General features: G+C 39.9%; 1 protein-coding gene and 1 long non-coding RNA gene across 2 annotated transcripts; one reads left to right on the top strand and one right to left on the bottom strand.

Annotated features, from left to right (window-relative positions):
* The first annotated feature begins 4,812 nt into the window (after positions 1 to 4,812).
* On the top strand, positions 4,813 to 8,029 carry LOC103708076 (transport inhibitor response 1-like protein Os04g0395600). The gene is made up of 3 exons (XM_008792841.4): positions 4,813 to 5,854; positions 6,422 to 6,917; positions 7,003 to 8,029. Exons 1-3 carry the CDS (start codon positions 5,403 to 5,405, stop codon positions 7,780 to 7,782), a joined length of 1,728 nt encoding a protein of 575 aa, XP_008791063.1. The 5' UTR covers positions 4,813 to 5,402; the 3' UTR covers positions 7,783 to 8,029.
* On the bottom strand, positions 7,948 to 15,162 carry LOC103708077. The gene is made up of 3 exons (XR_005514746.1): positions 14,875 to 15,162; positions 14,571 to 14,772; positions 7,948 to 11,643 (listed from the first exon to the last, which is right to left on the bottom strand). It is a non-coding gene; the product is annotated as an uncharacterized LOC103708077 (long non-coding RNA).
* Positions 15,163 to 16,932: the final 1,770 nt, after the last annotated feature.

Below are 16,932 nucleotides of genomic sequence, written 5' to 3'. Positions count from 1 at the left end.
CTACATCTCTTCTATTTGTCTTCTAATGATTGTGGGCACATTTATGACTGCAGATAGAAAATGAGTTTGATACTAGGTGAAAAATAGAAAAGAGAATTTGAGAAAATAATGTTAAGAATAGAAATCATGGTTATCATATGAAGAAAATTCATTTTATCAACCGATGATAGGTTTTTTCCTGCCTGCAAATTGTTGATCCAAACTGGTCCAGCATGCTGATTTGGTGATTGGTAACTATTGCAAAGTGCAAACATATGACAACTGATATCAAGGCAGGGCAATATATTATTACAGTCCTCATGACTGCTGCTTGTTCAAACAATAGTCAGTCAATTTCAGGCACCATCTTTTGGAAAAACGTACCTTTTGTGATAGAGAATGGTCAGAGATAACTATGTACAAAATATTGCTTGATGACTAGTGCCCAGTATGTGATGATGGAGAACTGGAGGAAGGGACGAACGGTAGAGAGTTGGCAGCATTCGATATGCTCGCTTTCTAGTTTTGTTTTTTTTGCTTCTGATGTAAGATTTTGACATTGGTAAGATTGAAAGTGGGGGCAAACTACTAGTTGATCTGATTTTTTTTCCCTTCTTTCTATAGTGGAGATGGTCGCACGTAATGACAGATGATGGTCATATTATTAAAAGCTTTTCCTTCTATTTTTGGTTCAATGTCTTCAATCATTTCCAATAAAAGTAGCCCTTGTGTTTTCATAGCTTAGTATGTGCCCTCTGTTATTCTTTAGTTGATATTGCTAAATGTACTGGGTGAAAGTTTTAAGGGTGAATAATGCCCGAATTGCAATTAGTAGCTAACTGTTTATGGCTTTACCTTTGATTTCTAACAAAATAAAGAATGAAGATTATTTGAAATAGATATACAAAGCTGATGCAGGAGCTTGATGGGTTTAGGTGCTGCGAAGTTTTATTCGAGATATCATAAGAGGGATATGGCTTATGAGATCTTGGTGCATAAAATAACAACTATGCATTAGCAATTATAGGAGGGTGCCCTAACCAAAGGAACAAATTTCATGCAAGACTGGCAAAAAATAAGAAGCTTGTGAAGTAACAATTTATTGTAAGCTCAACAATCTTTGCCTTTGTCAAAATCTGTTAGTCATTACTTGCATAATCTGATTTTTTTTTTTAAAATGATTATCTCAATTCATTCTCAAGATATGATCTAGCAGGCTTCTCTCTTAGTTCAACAACAGTAGTTTATTAATATCCAACTGCTTTCCTTTGCCTCCAAGGCTGACAAACAAATAGGAAGACCTGGTGGTGGGCTTCATGCTCCAATTATTTTAGCCCTTGTACATTTTTTTATATCTCTATCTTGATGCTGGTTTCAATAGTTGCTTGCCCCCATGATGGCAGTTGAACATGATTAAGGATTGATTTTTTTTTTTTTTGCAAATAAAAATTTGTGGTTGGATGGTTCATCTCAAAGAGAAACATTAAAGAGGTGAACTGATTAAATTCAACAAGTATGAATTACATATGGTCCAGTCTTCAACAAAACCTTAACCTGTGGGGTCAAAAAAGCAAAAAGAAAAAGGAGAGGAAGATAAGCTGCACTTTTTAAGCATCTTGTGAAGTTAAAATTCCTTATGACTTGTGAGGTGTAAATCGATCGAAGAAAGGAATCGAATCTTTACAACATCAGCTTGCACCATATCATTCCTTTGACATCTGATCTATGTTGGATGGTGGCCCTGCCGGACAGGGAGGCGGACCACCGTATAAAAGCCATGATCCTTTTAGCCCTCCCTTCGCATTGTAGGCTATGGATTCATTGGACAAGTGCATTAGGGAGTAGTTGTAGTTGCTTTACAGTGACTAGGATCTCTTAGGTTAGTTATAAGCTTTAATTATTTAACTCCTAGAACTGCTCTCCACTTAGCTCCTACTTTTCTCTTTGACATGCTTCACATGGCCGCAATTCTAGCAAATGATGTTCAAGAGGCATGAATTATCACCCTCTAAACAAACCTTAGATGCCTTTCACAATCATTCCCCATCTCCTGCTGATCTGCAATATTTTACAACAAGTGCAGCCATGCTTCTGTGTCATCTGATCACCTTTCTCTGCCTAACCCACCTCCTTTTCGGTCGTTGGCGGCTCCGATCATTGGGCTTCAGGTCCCGACCGGACTCCGGCCACGATCGCCTCTCGATTCCCCCACGCGACGATCGAATGAGAGACAAAAAAAGAACAGGTCAGGCACCATTTGAACCCCTCCAAGGGCCATGATCCCTACCAACTAAAGATGCTTGCTTGCCCCAGCAAGCCATGCCTTCACTATATTTTATGCCTCTAACCACATGCTTCCACATTTCTTTTGGTATCCTAGTCTTCTTCCCTCAGCCAGCCTGATGCTATTGGAGTTTTTGAAATCTTCAAGCAAACATTCACATGCATCTTAGAGAGCTTATAAAAAAAAATTAATCATGGGTCACTAATAATATTATATTTTTTTGTGCTGCCAGCCCACTTCATCTAATTATCCAAGTGGGCTAGAAACCCACAACAGTTCTTGTTCTGTGCTCAAATCCATTGTAGTTGGATAGAAAATTCCATCATAGAGAAAGGGCACCAAAAACAATCAACTCAATTTCTTAATATTTGATGAAATGTGTTAAGTGAATATTAATACCTAAAACAAAAGTAAAAGGGCAGTAGTACCATAGCCATTTGTTTCAGTTCATTTGGTTGGGTGTGGACCTGTATTTTGTGCCATGCTAATGTGGAGATGGTTCCTGATTCTTAATATTTTGATGTAGAATGTAAAAATAAAGCTTGAGGTTTCAGAAAAATTTTTACTGCAATTTGAATAGACATCTAGATAAGTCAAGTTATAATATAAACAATTTCGACTTCAAATGATGTTTCTTATCTCTTAATACTAGGAATAAAAAGGTTTCATATGGTGCTGCCACCAATTAGTTTACTGCATCATATTCTCATTCAATAATAAGCAAGGATGCTTGCGTGGTGTATTCAAAAGCTACATAGATTTGATTATGGACGAAATCGCTCCTAATATCTTTATCAACCCTAGAAATTGTGGCTGTGGTAGATGCCGACTTCAACCTTATATGAGATGCCACAAACTTTTTATGAGGTGACTTGTGACACTGCCAAGTTTTTAGTTGGCAAGGTTCTTATTCTCTATAATCTCACTCACTCACACTTTGTTGGTCCTCTTACTGGTCTTGCATTTGCAATCAACAAAACTAATACATTGTCAACATCTCCCAACTACAAATTTCAGCATTTTCTTTGGGCAAAATCAACTAATGGAACCTTGATAGGCATTGAGCTAGTGGAGATGAGCAGCAAATAGACCATGCCTTGGATATCCACTTGCATGGGGCACCATTTTACACATGATGTCTATTTTTTTTATTTTTTTGTTCTCCTTTTCTCTATATTGGATTACCCATTCAAAGTCCCTTTCATGAGTGACTAAAACACAACTTGCAGATAGAAGACACAAAGAAAATAGAACATCCAAACATATCCTCTCACTATTGCATGGCCCCATTCCAATATAAGCCTCCAAAGTCATTAATGCATGGTTCTAGGCCCTATTCAAAATGAATTATTGCTTTTGTCCCCTGGGTAGTTGAAAACCATCCTTATATCAAATAGATTAAAGTACATACATATAATCAAACTTTAGGAACCAGTTTAGGTTGCAATGTATCGCGACCATAATATCTTCCTCAATGTCAAGCTCATCGACGTCAAAAAAATAATCCAAAATCCAAAAGAAATAAACATTTAGTAAAGCATAAGGATAGTTATAAGAGAGAGAGAGTGAGAGAAAACGCCCTAATATTTTTATCATATAAAATTTTTTGTGCATAAAAAACATTTAATCAAAAAATAATTATGCATGAAAATTCAAAACTACACAAGAAAGAGTCTTTTTTTTTTTTTTTTTAAATCAACATCACCAATATGGGCCCACCCACCACAAGAGTGCTCGACCAGCCTGGGTGGCTCAGTGGGTGAAACTTTGAGGTTGGTCTAAGGCAGAGATTCCCCTTCTCGTATAATTGGACCATAATGGCCAAAAAAAAAAAAAAAATCCATATCCTCACGCCGACCAAAGAAGACGACAAAACTACTCACTCCCCCACAATCCCGCAAAACCCGGTACAGCCGTCCGCAATCCAATCCCCTGTAACCCAAATCTCCTCCACTGTTCCACTGGGCCCCACCCGATCTCCCAATCCCCACCGTCTGATCTCCATTATTCCACGTGGCACGATCTTAGCCAATAAGAGAGCCTCGAATTATTGGGAAGGGGGTGTGGGGGAGAGCGAGAGAGAAAGGACGGTGTACTTGCTCGTCTGGTCCTGTTCTAATTTCTAATGCCGCCATCACTGCCCGTTCCGTGGAACACTGTTCCCTGGGTCCATCACAACCTTCCATTTCCTGGCTCCCGTTCCCATATATTCTCCCCTTTATTTTGCTATTTTAATAAGCTATATTTCTGTCACAGCTAATGATTAAAAACTTATGAATTTCCGTTACTGATATAACTTAATAAAGCCCCGGGTGTGGCAATTTCGGTAATTTGGGGAAAATCCAGGGGTGGTAATTGCGGAGCTCTTATCCAAGACGGGCGGATAAGGACGCCGGGGTGCAGACCACGGCGCACGAAGATCCGACGGTTGGGATTCGTTCACGCGTGGAACGGACCGTCGGATCCGGAAACCGGGGTTAGCGGGACTAACCCGGGTTTAACTCAGGTTAAAGAGATAGAGTGAGCGTTGAAGAGAGAGTGAGAGAGAGAGAGAGAGAGAGAGAGGGGGGAGGGAGAGAAGAATGGGAGAGAAGGGTTCAAAGGAATAGAAGTGGAGGTTATTCTTCTCTACATACCTCATCCTTTTAGATCTTTTCCTTCTTCTCTCTTCTTCCATTTTTTTTAATTAATTTAGATCGAGTACTTGATTTGAGATGCGGTGATCTGGTCGTCTTCCTGGTTTTTCCTCTTCTTTTTTTTTTTCTGATTTTTTCGTTGCGATTTCAGAGAGTTTTCGTCCAATTTTGTTCCGAATTCTTTGGGATGTGGTTGGAAGCGGAACAATGATTTTTTTCTTTGATTTAGGGTGTTCCCAGTTCGAATTCCCATGGATTTATGGATAAGGGACGGGATTTTGTTTTTTTACTACTTCTAATGATCATGTTGGGGTTTTCCATGGAGTAGATCTGGTTTGTTTGATGTGAAGTTGGGGCGGAAGGGGAGAAATATAGGAAAGATGGGACGTATTTAGCACCAGATCTGAGCGATTTTATTGTCGTCTTCTGGGAATCCCGACCCACGAGGGGAGGTTGAAGGAAGCGAGAAGGAAAATAGAGAGCTTTGGTGGTAGTTTTCAGTCATGACTTACTTCCCGGAGGAGGTGGTGGAGCGCATCTTCGATTTCCTGGCCACGCACCGGGACCGGAACGCGGTGTCGACGGTATGCAAGACGTGGTACCGGGTGGAGCGGCTGAGCCGCCGGAGCGTCTTCGTCGGGAACTGCTACGCCGTCCGGCCGGAGCGCGTGGTGGCGAGGTATCCCCGCTTGAGGTCCCTCACCGTCAAGGGGAAGCCCCACTTCGCTGATTTTAACTTGGTTCCTCATGACTGGGGTGGCTTCGCCCTCCCTTGGATCGAGGCCGCCGCCCGGGGCTGCCCCGGCCTCGAGGAGCTCCGGCTGAAGAGGATGATCGTCTTTGATGAGAGCCTCGAGCTCCTTGCCCGCTCCTTCCCCAACTTCAAGGTCCTGGTTCTCATTAGCTGTGAGGGTTTCAGCACCGACGGGCTTGCGGCGATTGCCACCTATTGCAGGTGAGCCACCTGACAGCTCTATGTTGATTCTCCAGTGGCTTTGCGGGTTAAAAAGTTGATATTTTTCATGTTGGTATCATGGGTTCTAGCTTTTGCATTGTAGATTGACGTAAAAATCGAAATTTTATCACGTTACCTTATGCTTGTTTCTGCTAGTTATTTAGTTTTCTTCTTTATTGTTAGGATGCACCGTTTGAATTGAATCTAAATCATGTCTTTAGCTGGATCTGTTTCTCTGTTTTTTTTATAAGTAATTTTTCGAGTCCTTGCCTGGTATCCAATTGTCTACGAATTGATGTAGTGTGGTGCGGACTCTTGGTTGCTTAGGAGTTCAAATTCTTGTATTGTTTCACTTTTCTGCATCATTTTTTGCATGAAGTTATTATTTGAGAAATAGAAGTTTTTATTGTACAGGCATAGTAGAAAACTATGCAAATTTGGATACTTATTGAACCATAGATGATGTTCAGGTGATATTGAACTTTTCCATTTCTGATTAAGATTTAAAGTTCTTGGCTGTGACGTATTTCCTTGTTTCTTTTTTTCTTTCTCCTTGCTGGTTGTTAGGGTCCTTAGGGAGCTAGATTTACAGGAAAATGAGATGGAAGATCGTGGGCCTCAGTGGCTCAGCTGCTTCCCTGATTCCTGTACTTCGCTTGTGTCCCTGAATTTCGCCTGCTTGAAAGGGGAGGTGAATGCGGTTTCATTGGAGAGGCTCGTCGCTAGGTGTCCAAACCTTAGGACCTTGCGACTCAACCGTGCAGTGTCCGTTGATACACTGTCCAAGATCCTTGCTCGGGCACCTCACTTGGTCGACTTGGGCACTGGTTCGTTCACCATAGACCACCGAGCTGAAGCTTACCACAAGCTGATCAATAACTTCATTAAATGCAAGTCATTGAGGAGCTTGTCGGGGTTTTGGGATGCTACACCTCGCTGCCTTCCAGCTGTGTATCCCATTTGTGGAAACCTGACTGGTCTAAACTTGAGCTACGCTCCAGCAATTCAAGGTGCTGACCTTATAAAGCTGATTCGTCAGTGTTCGAAACTTCAACGGCTTTGGGTGAGTTCTTGTTGGTTCGTTTTGCGGAATTAACTTGGATGTTGTGTATCAAAATGACTTAGTAGTAGCTTGAATGCTTCTGCAGGTATTGGATTGCATTGGAGACAAAGGATTAGCAGTTGTGGCCAACACTTGTAAAGAGCTGCAGGAATTGAGGGTGTTCCCATCTGATGTCTATGGCGAGGGAATTGCTGCCGTGACAGAGGAAGGGCTGGTGGCTGTATCCTCAGGATGCCCGAAGCTAATTTCCTTGCTATACTTTTGCCATCAGATGACAAATGCTGCACTCATCACTGTTGCAAAGAACTGCCCACAGTTCACACGCTTCAGATTATGTATCCTTGATCCAGGGAAGCCAGACCCAGTGACTAATCAACCATTGGATGAAGGTTTTGGGGCAATTGTGCAGTCATGTAAAGATCTAAGGCGGTTGTCACTATCGGGCCATCTCACCGACCAGGTCTTCTTGTACATTGGCATGTATGCCGAACGCCTAGAGATGCTCTCAATTGCATTTGCTGGTGACAGTGATAAGGGAATGGTGTATGTGCTCAACGGGTGCAAAAATCTGAGGAAATTGGAGATAAGGGATAGCCCATTTGGGGATGCCGCACTTTTGGAGGATGTTGGGAAGTATGAAACAATGCGATCCCTTTGGATGTCATCTTGTGATGTTACCCTAGGGGGTTGCAAGACACTTGCGGCAAAGATGCCAAGGCTCAACGTGGAGGTCATAAATGAAATGGATGAGAGTGACGAACTGGAGGAAAACCCTAGCGATCTTCATAGGGTGGAGAAGATGTATGTTTATCGGACTGTGGCTGGACCAAGGAATGATGCTCCAGATTTTGTCTGGACATTATAGAGTCGGCTAGCATGGCTTTTTTTGCCATTATTAGTCTATAAGGTAATGTTAGTGTGCTTCATGGTGTTTTCTTTATTGTTCCCTAGTGGTAGCACAATCTGTAGATTGAAGTAAGGGTGACTGAATGCCAGTCCCAAGATTTTTAGCTATTTGATCTTTCTTTTAGAGACGTGTCATTTGTTATGGTAGCTCTTTATGAATCACTTTGGCATTTTTAACTAAGCATATATATATTTTTTCTTTTCCATTGATTGTTTTTTATCTTTCGTAAGTCTACAAAACTATATGAAAGGTAAGTCTATGAAACTATATGAAGGGAATCCAAGAAAGGGAAGGAAACACCTAATATTTGTGCGCAGTTGTCTGTCATTTGATAGATCTTAGTAGCAGGTGCTTGTTAGCACTCTGAAAGTGATCTGCAAAAGAGAGAGAGAGAGAAAAAAAAAAAAGAAATGATTTTCGTAATGTATGTATGCAAGTCATTGAAGAACACTGTACTGTGCCATGTCTTTTATAGATTTGATGGCAATTCTACTACCTTTCTACCAAATTGGTTCACTTCAGCTTGGTTTTGTGAATCCCTTTGATCATAATTCTCAAACTGTTGGCCCCACTCATTAGATCACAAAGGGTAGGCACTTTCCGTATCATTCTTTTGCCACTATATAGCTGAATTGCTGGCACTCTCACCATTGCATTGAAAATTTGCAGCCTTACATGTATGAATTCCTATGTTCATATCTTCTTATCTAACTTTATTTTAGCACTCATTACCAGTATGTAGAGGGAGGGGGCTGGAGAAGGGTGATTGGAGTTGATGCAGGGGATAAGCTTGTCAGAGAGTATTGTCTTTTTCATAGTCCAAAGCCACATATGTGCCCTCAGTTGCAGCATTTTTTTTTTTTAAACTCATCATTCCTTCCATGTCCTTGTTTTTTTTGTGTGTGTTTGGTCACAGGCCACTTGGCTTTTTCTTTTGTGCTCCCTGTTTGTTCCCAAAGAACGAGCAGCTTTTCTATCTTGATCACCCCACCCCTTCGCTTTCCTCAGCGGAGAGTGCCGAATTCTTCCCTGTGCTCTTTGGAAACATGTATCCAAATCTGTTACCTGACCCTTTGAAGGCTTAGTCAATAATATGTGCCTGTGCTGGAGCTAGGCTTAGGTTTTAGGGACTTGCTAGATTTGCTTTGGGGCACAATCTTATCTTGTAAACCTTTTAAATGCATGCGAATTAAATGCTGTTTACCACTGTTTTGCATGAAAGATATCATGAGCTCTTTTATTTAGATAATTAATGTATATAAGTTGGATAAATCATAAGCATATTATCATCTTCTGGTTATTTCTTTTTCTTTGTACGATCATGAAAATGTTTGACACTCTGAAAACTATCCGATGAATCGCCATCCCAGCTGCTATCTGAATTCAGGTTCCAAGCTTCACAAATTTGGAATTGATACTTTCAGAGACAGGCAAGATTTCATCACTGTAAAGGATCCTTCTTTTGCACTTGGTATCAACAGTTTTAAGAAGCCTGTGGCGTTCATTGAAGCTGCAGGCAACTCGGCTTGAGGAATGCTCATCCCTCATGATCTCTTTATCAGGTATCCAATTCCTGCAAGGTGTGGGTGTACAGCTCCATCGAAGTTGATCTTAAGTATCTGATGGTGTTGGCATACCTGTACAGTGTACAGCAGCTTTGCTCGCATAACATGGATGTTAAATCCACTGACTGCTGATCATAAGAAGAACAAATTACATTCTAGGTTGCTTGTGGCTCGGGCTACAAGCAAGCAATCATGGCGAAAATAAAAAGATGGGACACCTTAGGGCCTATATCATAAAGTTGATAAGCTTTGATAATATCTCCAAGCCTTAGCAGAATTGATAAATTCTCGAGAGAACATCTCAGCCATTAGGATAAATAGAAGAGGTGACATGAGGCAGCCATGATGGAACCATGTTAGCATAAAACCAGTGCATGGGTACCATGGACCACCATAGACAAATTAGGAAACTTGATACATCCTTCCATCCATGAAACAAACCCTAGATTGAAGCCGAAGTGTAGAAGGACATCATGAAGAAACACCACCGGACTATGTCGTAAGCACATTCCATATCAACCTTAATGGTCATCAGAGGATCGATATTAGTGGAAATTTGAGTCTTATAAAACTTTAAAGGTATATGTTTTGGGGCTCCCTGTTATATGTACACAAAGTTTCTCCGACATGAGGCTCGACAAGATTATAATCAACCATGTATCTCGTAATTTTTCATGATCGACTGCACCAAATTGTGCATGATAAACAAATTTTCTTGGCTTGCCTCCTATGACAAGCCAAATATGTCCCATCTAGCTATACAAGGATGGCATGCCAGATATCTGTCATGCACCATAAAGTTGGTTAGCAGGGTTTTGTTCCTCATCAATTAATCAGAGAGTAACCTTTAAACATCATAATTATGTAGAACTCTATAACCAAAATGAGAAAGATGAAGTGTGTCATGATAAATCTCAGAGATCTCATGATCCCCAACATTTGTAATATATATAGCATAGTATCCTCAACTCTGATGGTCATTTGATAGCTCAGTGGCTGGGCTAAACCCTGCGACGCAGAGAAAAAGCATTCAAGGTTTCCTATTATTTTTGTTGTCTCCATATGTGATATCTTTTATTGTCTCAGTGGAGCACCTAGTGGGTGTTGCAGATGGGATAGATTTGGGCTCATATCCCCACCATGAGAAAGGCTATATGATATGTATAACCTCAGCCAATATGCTTGAGTTTGAGGGGATCATGTACCATACACTAAAAGTGCATTTACCATCAATTTTTTTTCATAGAAATGGTGAAAAAATTATACCTGTAAAATATTTGAAGAAACGCCTCCTCAGGTTTGAAAACTGAACTCCCTCCAGCCAACCAAAGGAGTGCAAGCATTAGGTTGCAGCCTAGTTTTGCTAAATGAGTGGTCTCTATGGCTAATCTTATTAACTATCAAAACCCTTTTTGCAATCTTATTAGCTATCAATGTGGCATAACTTATGTTCTGAGTCAGCTCACAATCACAGGGCTCTTTCTATCAGATTGTCTTTCCTTCTCTAGTTACTCACTCTATATTTCTTTTTCCCATATTCTCTTGTAACACATCATTGTAATTTTTTTGATGCTTTTATAATAAATTAGGGGAAGTTTCTCACTTCCTCCACTTTCCATTCAGAAAAAAAAAAAATCTTATTACACTGATGGTAATTGGGTGGTTCATTCCTTAGCTCAGTAGGCAATTTATATTAGAAAAATTGCTTGTTGATACTTCCATTTTATTTTTGTCATATAGATCACATAATCTTTCTATCCAAAAAAAAGGGAGAAAAAAGTTTAGTATTATTTTTTTAATTAAGGTGGTGTGTAGAGACTAGGGAGGGGTTCTGAATCCACCACCTATCTTATCCCCTCCTCTCCCCCTCCTCCAACAGTTCATATGGCCTGAGCAAGGTTCTCAGGCAGACAAACCCTAGCAATTGCAGAACCAGGTACTAAGCAACAGAGATTGAATCGACGGTTGACACCACTTGGAATCGAACCCCTGCCCCATGCCTTAAGTAACAAGATGTTCTACCATTCAAATTAAAGTTCATTGGTACAGAAACTTACACCAAGCCATATCATAAAATATTGCCATAATCACCATCATTCCCTGGGACTCCTAATAAACAGCAAATTACAAGAACAATGTACACTAGCAAGCAGGATTATGGATATAATCTCACAGCAGATAAACAAAACTATCAGCAAAATGGTCTTAGAAGCAGCACTCTTCCAGCATGCAACAACAGCAAAGAGCAGCCAGACTTGCAAAAAAGATCAGAAGATAAAAAAATTAGCCAGTCTTCAATACTAATTATATGGGGCAAAAGAGGTAAACATTTATTGAAGAAAAAAAAATATTGCTTCAGTTTTTACCTTCTTAGATTGAGAGTAGGTGAATGCAGAGGTTCTGCTTAAATATATGAGATGGCCAAAGAATGGTGTGATAGGGAAAACAGAATAAGACTAGAGGCTATCCTGTTTTCTTTTGGCTTAGGAAGGATAAGAAGTTGCATTCTCTAAAAGCCCTAAAATGCGTCTACTGATTGTGATGCTACTTAATTTAAATTTGACCCCCACATACAAAGCACAAATTTCATTTGTTTTATATTTCTGTAAGTGAATATTTGCAAAATACAACAGCGAAAGAAGGGATTGCTTTTCGGTAGGAAGAAGAAAAGAGACTGGTATGAAGAAACGAAAATGAGCAATAACCTTCAAGCATCTTAGGAGATTCTACTTGAAATGGTCATTCACAATCTTTAGCCGATATTTTCCCACGAATCTGACCAGAGAATGCAAAGGAAAGAATGCTTTGTTAGTGCTTAGAATTGGATCGGGATGTACAATGGTGAGATGAGTTCAATCATTCAAAAGGTTGTGGCAGCTATTTTGGTTTGGGTTTAATTTGTATAGAACAGTGGCATGCCATGGAGCTGGGCCTCCTTTGGAAAATCTAATGATTCATGTATCAGCCTGCTTCTTATCTTCATAGTGGTCCTCTTAGCGAATACTGATTGTTTCTGAAATGGCACCAAATTGGTTTTCTCAATATTTCTCAAGGCATCCGCAACACAGCTTTTGCATTCCCTTCCCCACTACAATTGTCAACACTCAACCAAGACATGAAACAAAGTGTTAAGAAAGAAGTTAGTAAAGTTTTTAGAGTAAATTTACATGCATCAAGCACTTGATGATGCACAAAGAATTAATACAGCATCACCATTTGGATCTCAAAGGCTGAGCATGTAGTTAACGAAAGACCAATTTAGCATATCCTAAGCTAGACTTTCTGGGTTTACCATTGGAGTATCACTACTAGCTTCGAAATATTATCCAAGAATCAAAACACAAACCACCAAAAGGACTCCATTTAAAATTTCCTGCGATTCTTATAGGCCTCTTGTGGAGAACAAATGGGAAATGAAACAACAACAAAAAAATTACAAAAGGTAACAACTTGAACAAAATTTTTGATATTAATGATACAAGCAAGGGCTACAACTTGAACAAAATTTCCGATATTGATGATACAAGCAAGGGCTACAACTTGAATAAAATTTTGATATTAATGATACGAGCAAGGGTTAGAAACCAGAAATCCTTCCTTTCCATTTCAGTTTGCTACATTGGAATAAGATTGATGAATGCCTTCAATGTTCTGGGGTAACCCAGGTCTGCATGGCTCTGAGTCTGCTTACAATTGAAGAATTATGATTTTCTTGTCTAAGTAATTTGTTTCCCATGGTACAAGTGCATGATATCAGTTTATACTCAAAGCATCTTAATTTTTGGGGTAATTTGGATCTTCAAAGTTTTCTTTGGTGATTTTGTTGCAGTCGGTTATTCAATTTTCATACTGAAGATTGTCCCAAGTCTAGGGTTTGAGGTATATGTTGGCCAAAAATCTACGGAGCCGCCACTGAGACATTGTCATTACAACCTAAGAATCATGAGCTATCGGAGAGAAAATTTTAGTTCTTTATTATTGGGAATGGATCAAGCTATGATAGAAAAGCAGGGTATAAATATATCTATTCAGATTCCATTGCAGAGGAAACAATGGAAAAACCAGTGACCAAGATGGTCCACAATTAAAACAAAAAAGAAACATAGATCAAATGTGGAAGAGATTCTTGGATTCCAACCTCTAAAACTTCTGAATTAGTGTTATCCATGTGAGGATGTGACAGTTTTGTTGCTCTATCTTTAAAGAAAGATTAGGCACACCTAGCTATACCTTGATTGAAATATAACTGGAGATGAGACCATGAAGTGAAAGAATACATAACTAAACTTGCATAAAAAGATATGGCAGAAAAAAGATTGGGAGAATAAATAATTAGCAATATGAAAAACCCTAGTGGAAAAAGAAAAATAGATTGATGCTAGAATAAAGAAGCACAAAACTTGTACTTTTTAGATAAAATCTTCAAGTTGCTGCCAAAGCTTCAAGTGATCTTACACTACCATGTCACTATATCAACAAGAACATCAAGAATCATGACACAGTTAAACTTGCATAAAAGAAATGGCACAAAACAGATTGGGGAGAATAAGCAATGAGCGATACGAAACAATCCTAGTGGAAAAGAAAAAAAAAAAAAGAAGACAGATCAATGCTAGAATGAAGAAGCACAAAGCTTGCACTATTTAAATAAAATCTTCAAGTTGTTGCCAAAACTTCATGTGATCTTGCACTACCATGCCAGTATATCAACAACAAATCAAGAATCATGGCATAAATGGAAACTAGAAGCTCAATAATTTCAGTTCTCTTCAATTAAAATGTGATGATCATCTGGAGGGCAAATTTTTCCTCCCAATTAGTCCCCACAACATAATTGGGCATCTAAGAAGGGAATCTAAAAAATAAATAGAAATAGCAAACATTTCAAATCCCAGGAGCTGCTCTCATCCCATACCCAAACCAAATCCTTTCTGCCTCAGTTCAGGTAAACACCACCTCTGTAAGAGTGAATTAATATCCCAGTTCTCAGAAAATAAATAGCAACTGCTTAAAGGAACAAGATAAATGAAAACCCCTCAATATGTCATCTCCCACAGGAAGAAAAACTAAATCAGAGAAATCTACTGGTATGACCAAAGATAGAGAACATGTCAACATCCTACATGACAAAGAGAAGGACATGAGAGACCAAAAGAAAGGGTGGTGAGATGGCATGCATACCATCCTTTTAGGAATGAGAGGCAGCATCCATCATCATGGCTGTGGCATTTTGGCCGAGAAGGAGGTGGTGGAGGGTACTCATCACTGAAGTAGCCCTGATAGCTTGGAGGTGGTGACGATGGGCACGCCTTAGGGGATGGAGGAGTTGAGTAAGGGCAACCATACTCAACCTGTGGTGGTGGAGGGTATGCATTTGCGTACCCTGCAACCAAACCAAATGCCCCTTAAACTCATATACAACAAAGCAAATGATTATAACAAAGACACAAAACTACAATCTGAAAGTAAGAAAAATTAAGAATACCCATGAGGACAAAAGCATAGTGCAGTGAAGCATTAGAGCTCATGTGAGGAGGAGGGAGAGGGGATTGGGACTTTTGCCTGGTGGGGGATAGGAGTCTTGCTTCCTGGTAGCTCATGATATTCTTATGCTTCTGATGCTGCCGTAGCTTTCTTGGAAGGTGATGGAGAGGAATTGATGGTATTGGAGGTGCTGGGTTGAAGGATCCGATGACTCCAAGGATTTAATGCGCGCCATGAGAAACATGATGGTGGCTTATAGTATACTCCAGTCCCCAGAAGGGAAAGTTGGTTATTATTATGTCCATAAGTGCATGGGAAGTTTACAACACTGATAAATGGTGGGGAAACTGATACATGCACTCCATCAATTGAGATGCGCCCTCTCATCGTACCCATCTCTCTCTTTCCCTCTCTCTCTAGAAATTTGTGCACTACTGTCCCCAGAACACATTTCGAAGTGTTCATATATCAAGTTTTGGATGAGTTACGAACTTTTTGTTGGATATTGCTGTTGGAATTTATGATCGAGCTCATATCGATATGGTCCACACTATTCTATATTTATATTTTTAAAATGATTAACTAAGTCATATATGATTATAGTTTTATAATTTCATGAATAAACTAGAAGGAATTCTTCATTTTTCTATTTTAGCAGATAAAAAAATAAAGTGATGTCAGATGGAACCTTAATTTTTACTTAGCACTTAACCTAGATCACACTATTATACTGCAAATAAACCTTTCCTAGTCTCAATTAGGATATAGGGTTTGGCATAAATAAGATGTTAGCAAATTTCCTGAGAGAATATTAAGTCTAAATGTTTTTATAGGCAAAAATGATGCGAATCTCTTAAGGTAAGCCTCACGTCTAACATATTAGATAAAGGAGGATGCAATTTTTGTATACAGTCCATAGATTTATCAGTACTCATTTCTTTGATAACAAGACCTTCTTGCTTATGATTGTTCCTTTGCATATCAATATGAATTGATGTAGCCTAGAGGTGGAGACTATTTATCACACTCTACTCCAGTGCCGGAGGGCGGCAAGTGTGTGGAGCCATGCCTGTCTCTTTCTGATAGTTCTCCGATCTTTGATACCTAACCAGACCTTCTTGAAATCTCTGCAGGGCAGCGCCAGCAATGAGTCATCCAGGGTGTGGGTCATCAAAGCCGCCTATATCACCTATCATATCTAGCTTTCTAGAAATACCTACATCTTTGAGGGTAGTTTATAGATGGCGAGGCTTGTTGTGGAGAGGGTGACAGTGTAAGCTATTGTGGTTTCTTTTCTTTCCACGGCCGATGTGATTGAGATAGCTTGGGTCACTTGAGACTCCCATTCTGCTCCCACAACGTCTCGGTTGATTTATATCACTTGAGAGCCTCCATCCTCGAGCTTCCTCGCAATATAATAAGCAGAGGCTGCAGAAGTGGATTTGGGTTTGTGATCCAAGGCCCGAAATTGAGGCTGATTGTAGCGAGTGAGTCATTGATTTTTGATATCTTAGTTTTTGGGGCGAAGCTAAGGGTGGCCTAGGTGGGTGTCACCTATGTGAGGCAGATTTTGAGAGCCAACCATATAGCGGAATAGCAGGCTTCTTTATTCACTTCATAGAACTCCCTCTAGGGCCACGGGAGCCTTTACAACTTCCCCATTCCGTAATCGGGAGGAGCTCGCTGGCCTCATCATTAACCGGAGAATGGTTGAAGCCAGATGCTTTTGACTGATGTTCTGATCCCTTGTACATAAAATTAGGAGGTTCATTTCTTCCGGTTAATGATTTAGTTACGCCATGCATCTCAGTCATGTTTTGCCCATAATTTAGCTCCATTGATGAGGGATTTCGCAGTAATTTTGTTGTATTCTTCTCTAGAGAGGTGCTTTCCAGACGATGTTGCACATCCAATAAAGAGAGGCTATCTTCTAGCAACAGCTTAGCAACTTGGGATTCTGCCTCCACCCCCAATGGACTTTTAGATGAAAAACGATCTTATGAATGTAACTTATAATCAAATAACTTTGTTTCCTTCAATTTTCTGCAAGGTTGAGATG

This window comes from Phoenix dactylifera, chromosome 14 (genome assembly GCF_009389715.1).
Source record: "Phoenix dactylifera cultivar Barhee BC4 chromosome 14, palm_55x_up_171113_PBpolish2nd_filt_p, whole genome shotgun sequence".
Taxonomy (NCBI): Eukaryota; Viridiplantae; Streptophyta; class Magnoliopsida; order Arecales; family Arecaceae; genus Phoenix; species Phoenix dactylifera.
This window is presented reverse-complemented; position numbering and strand designations above follow the sequence as displayed.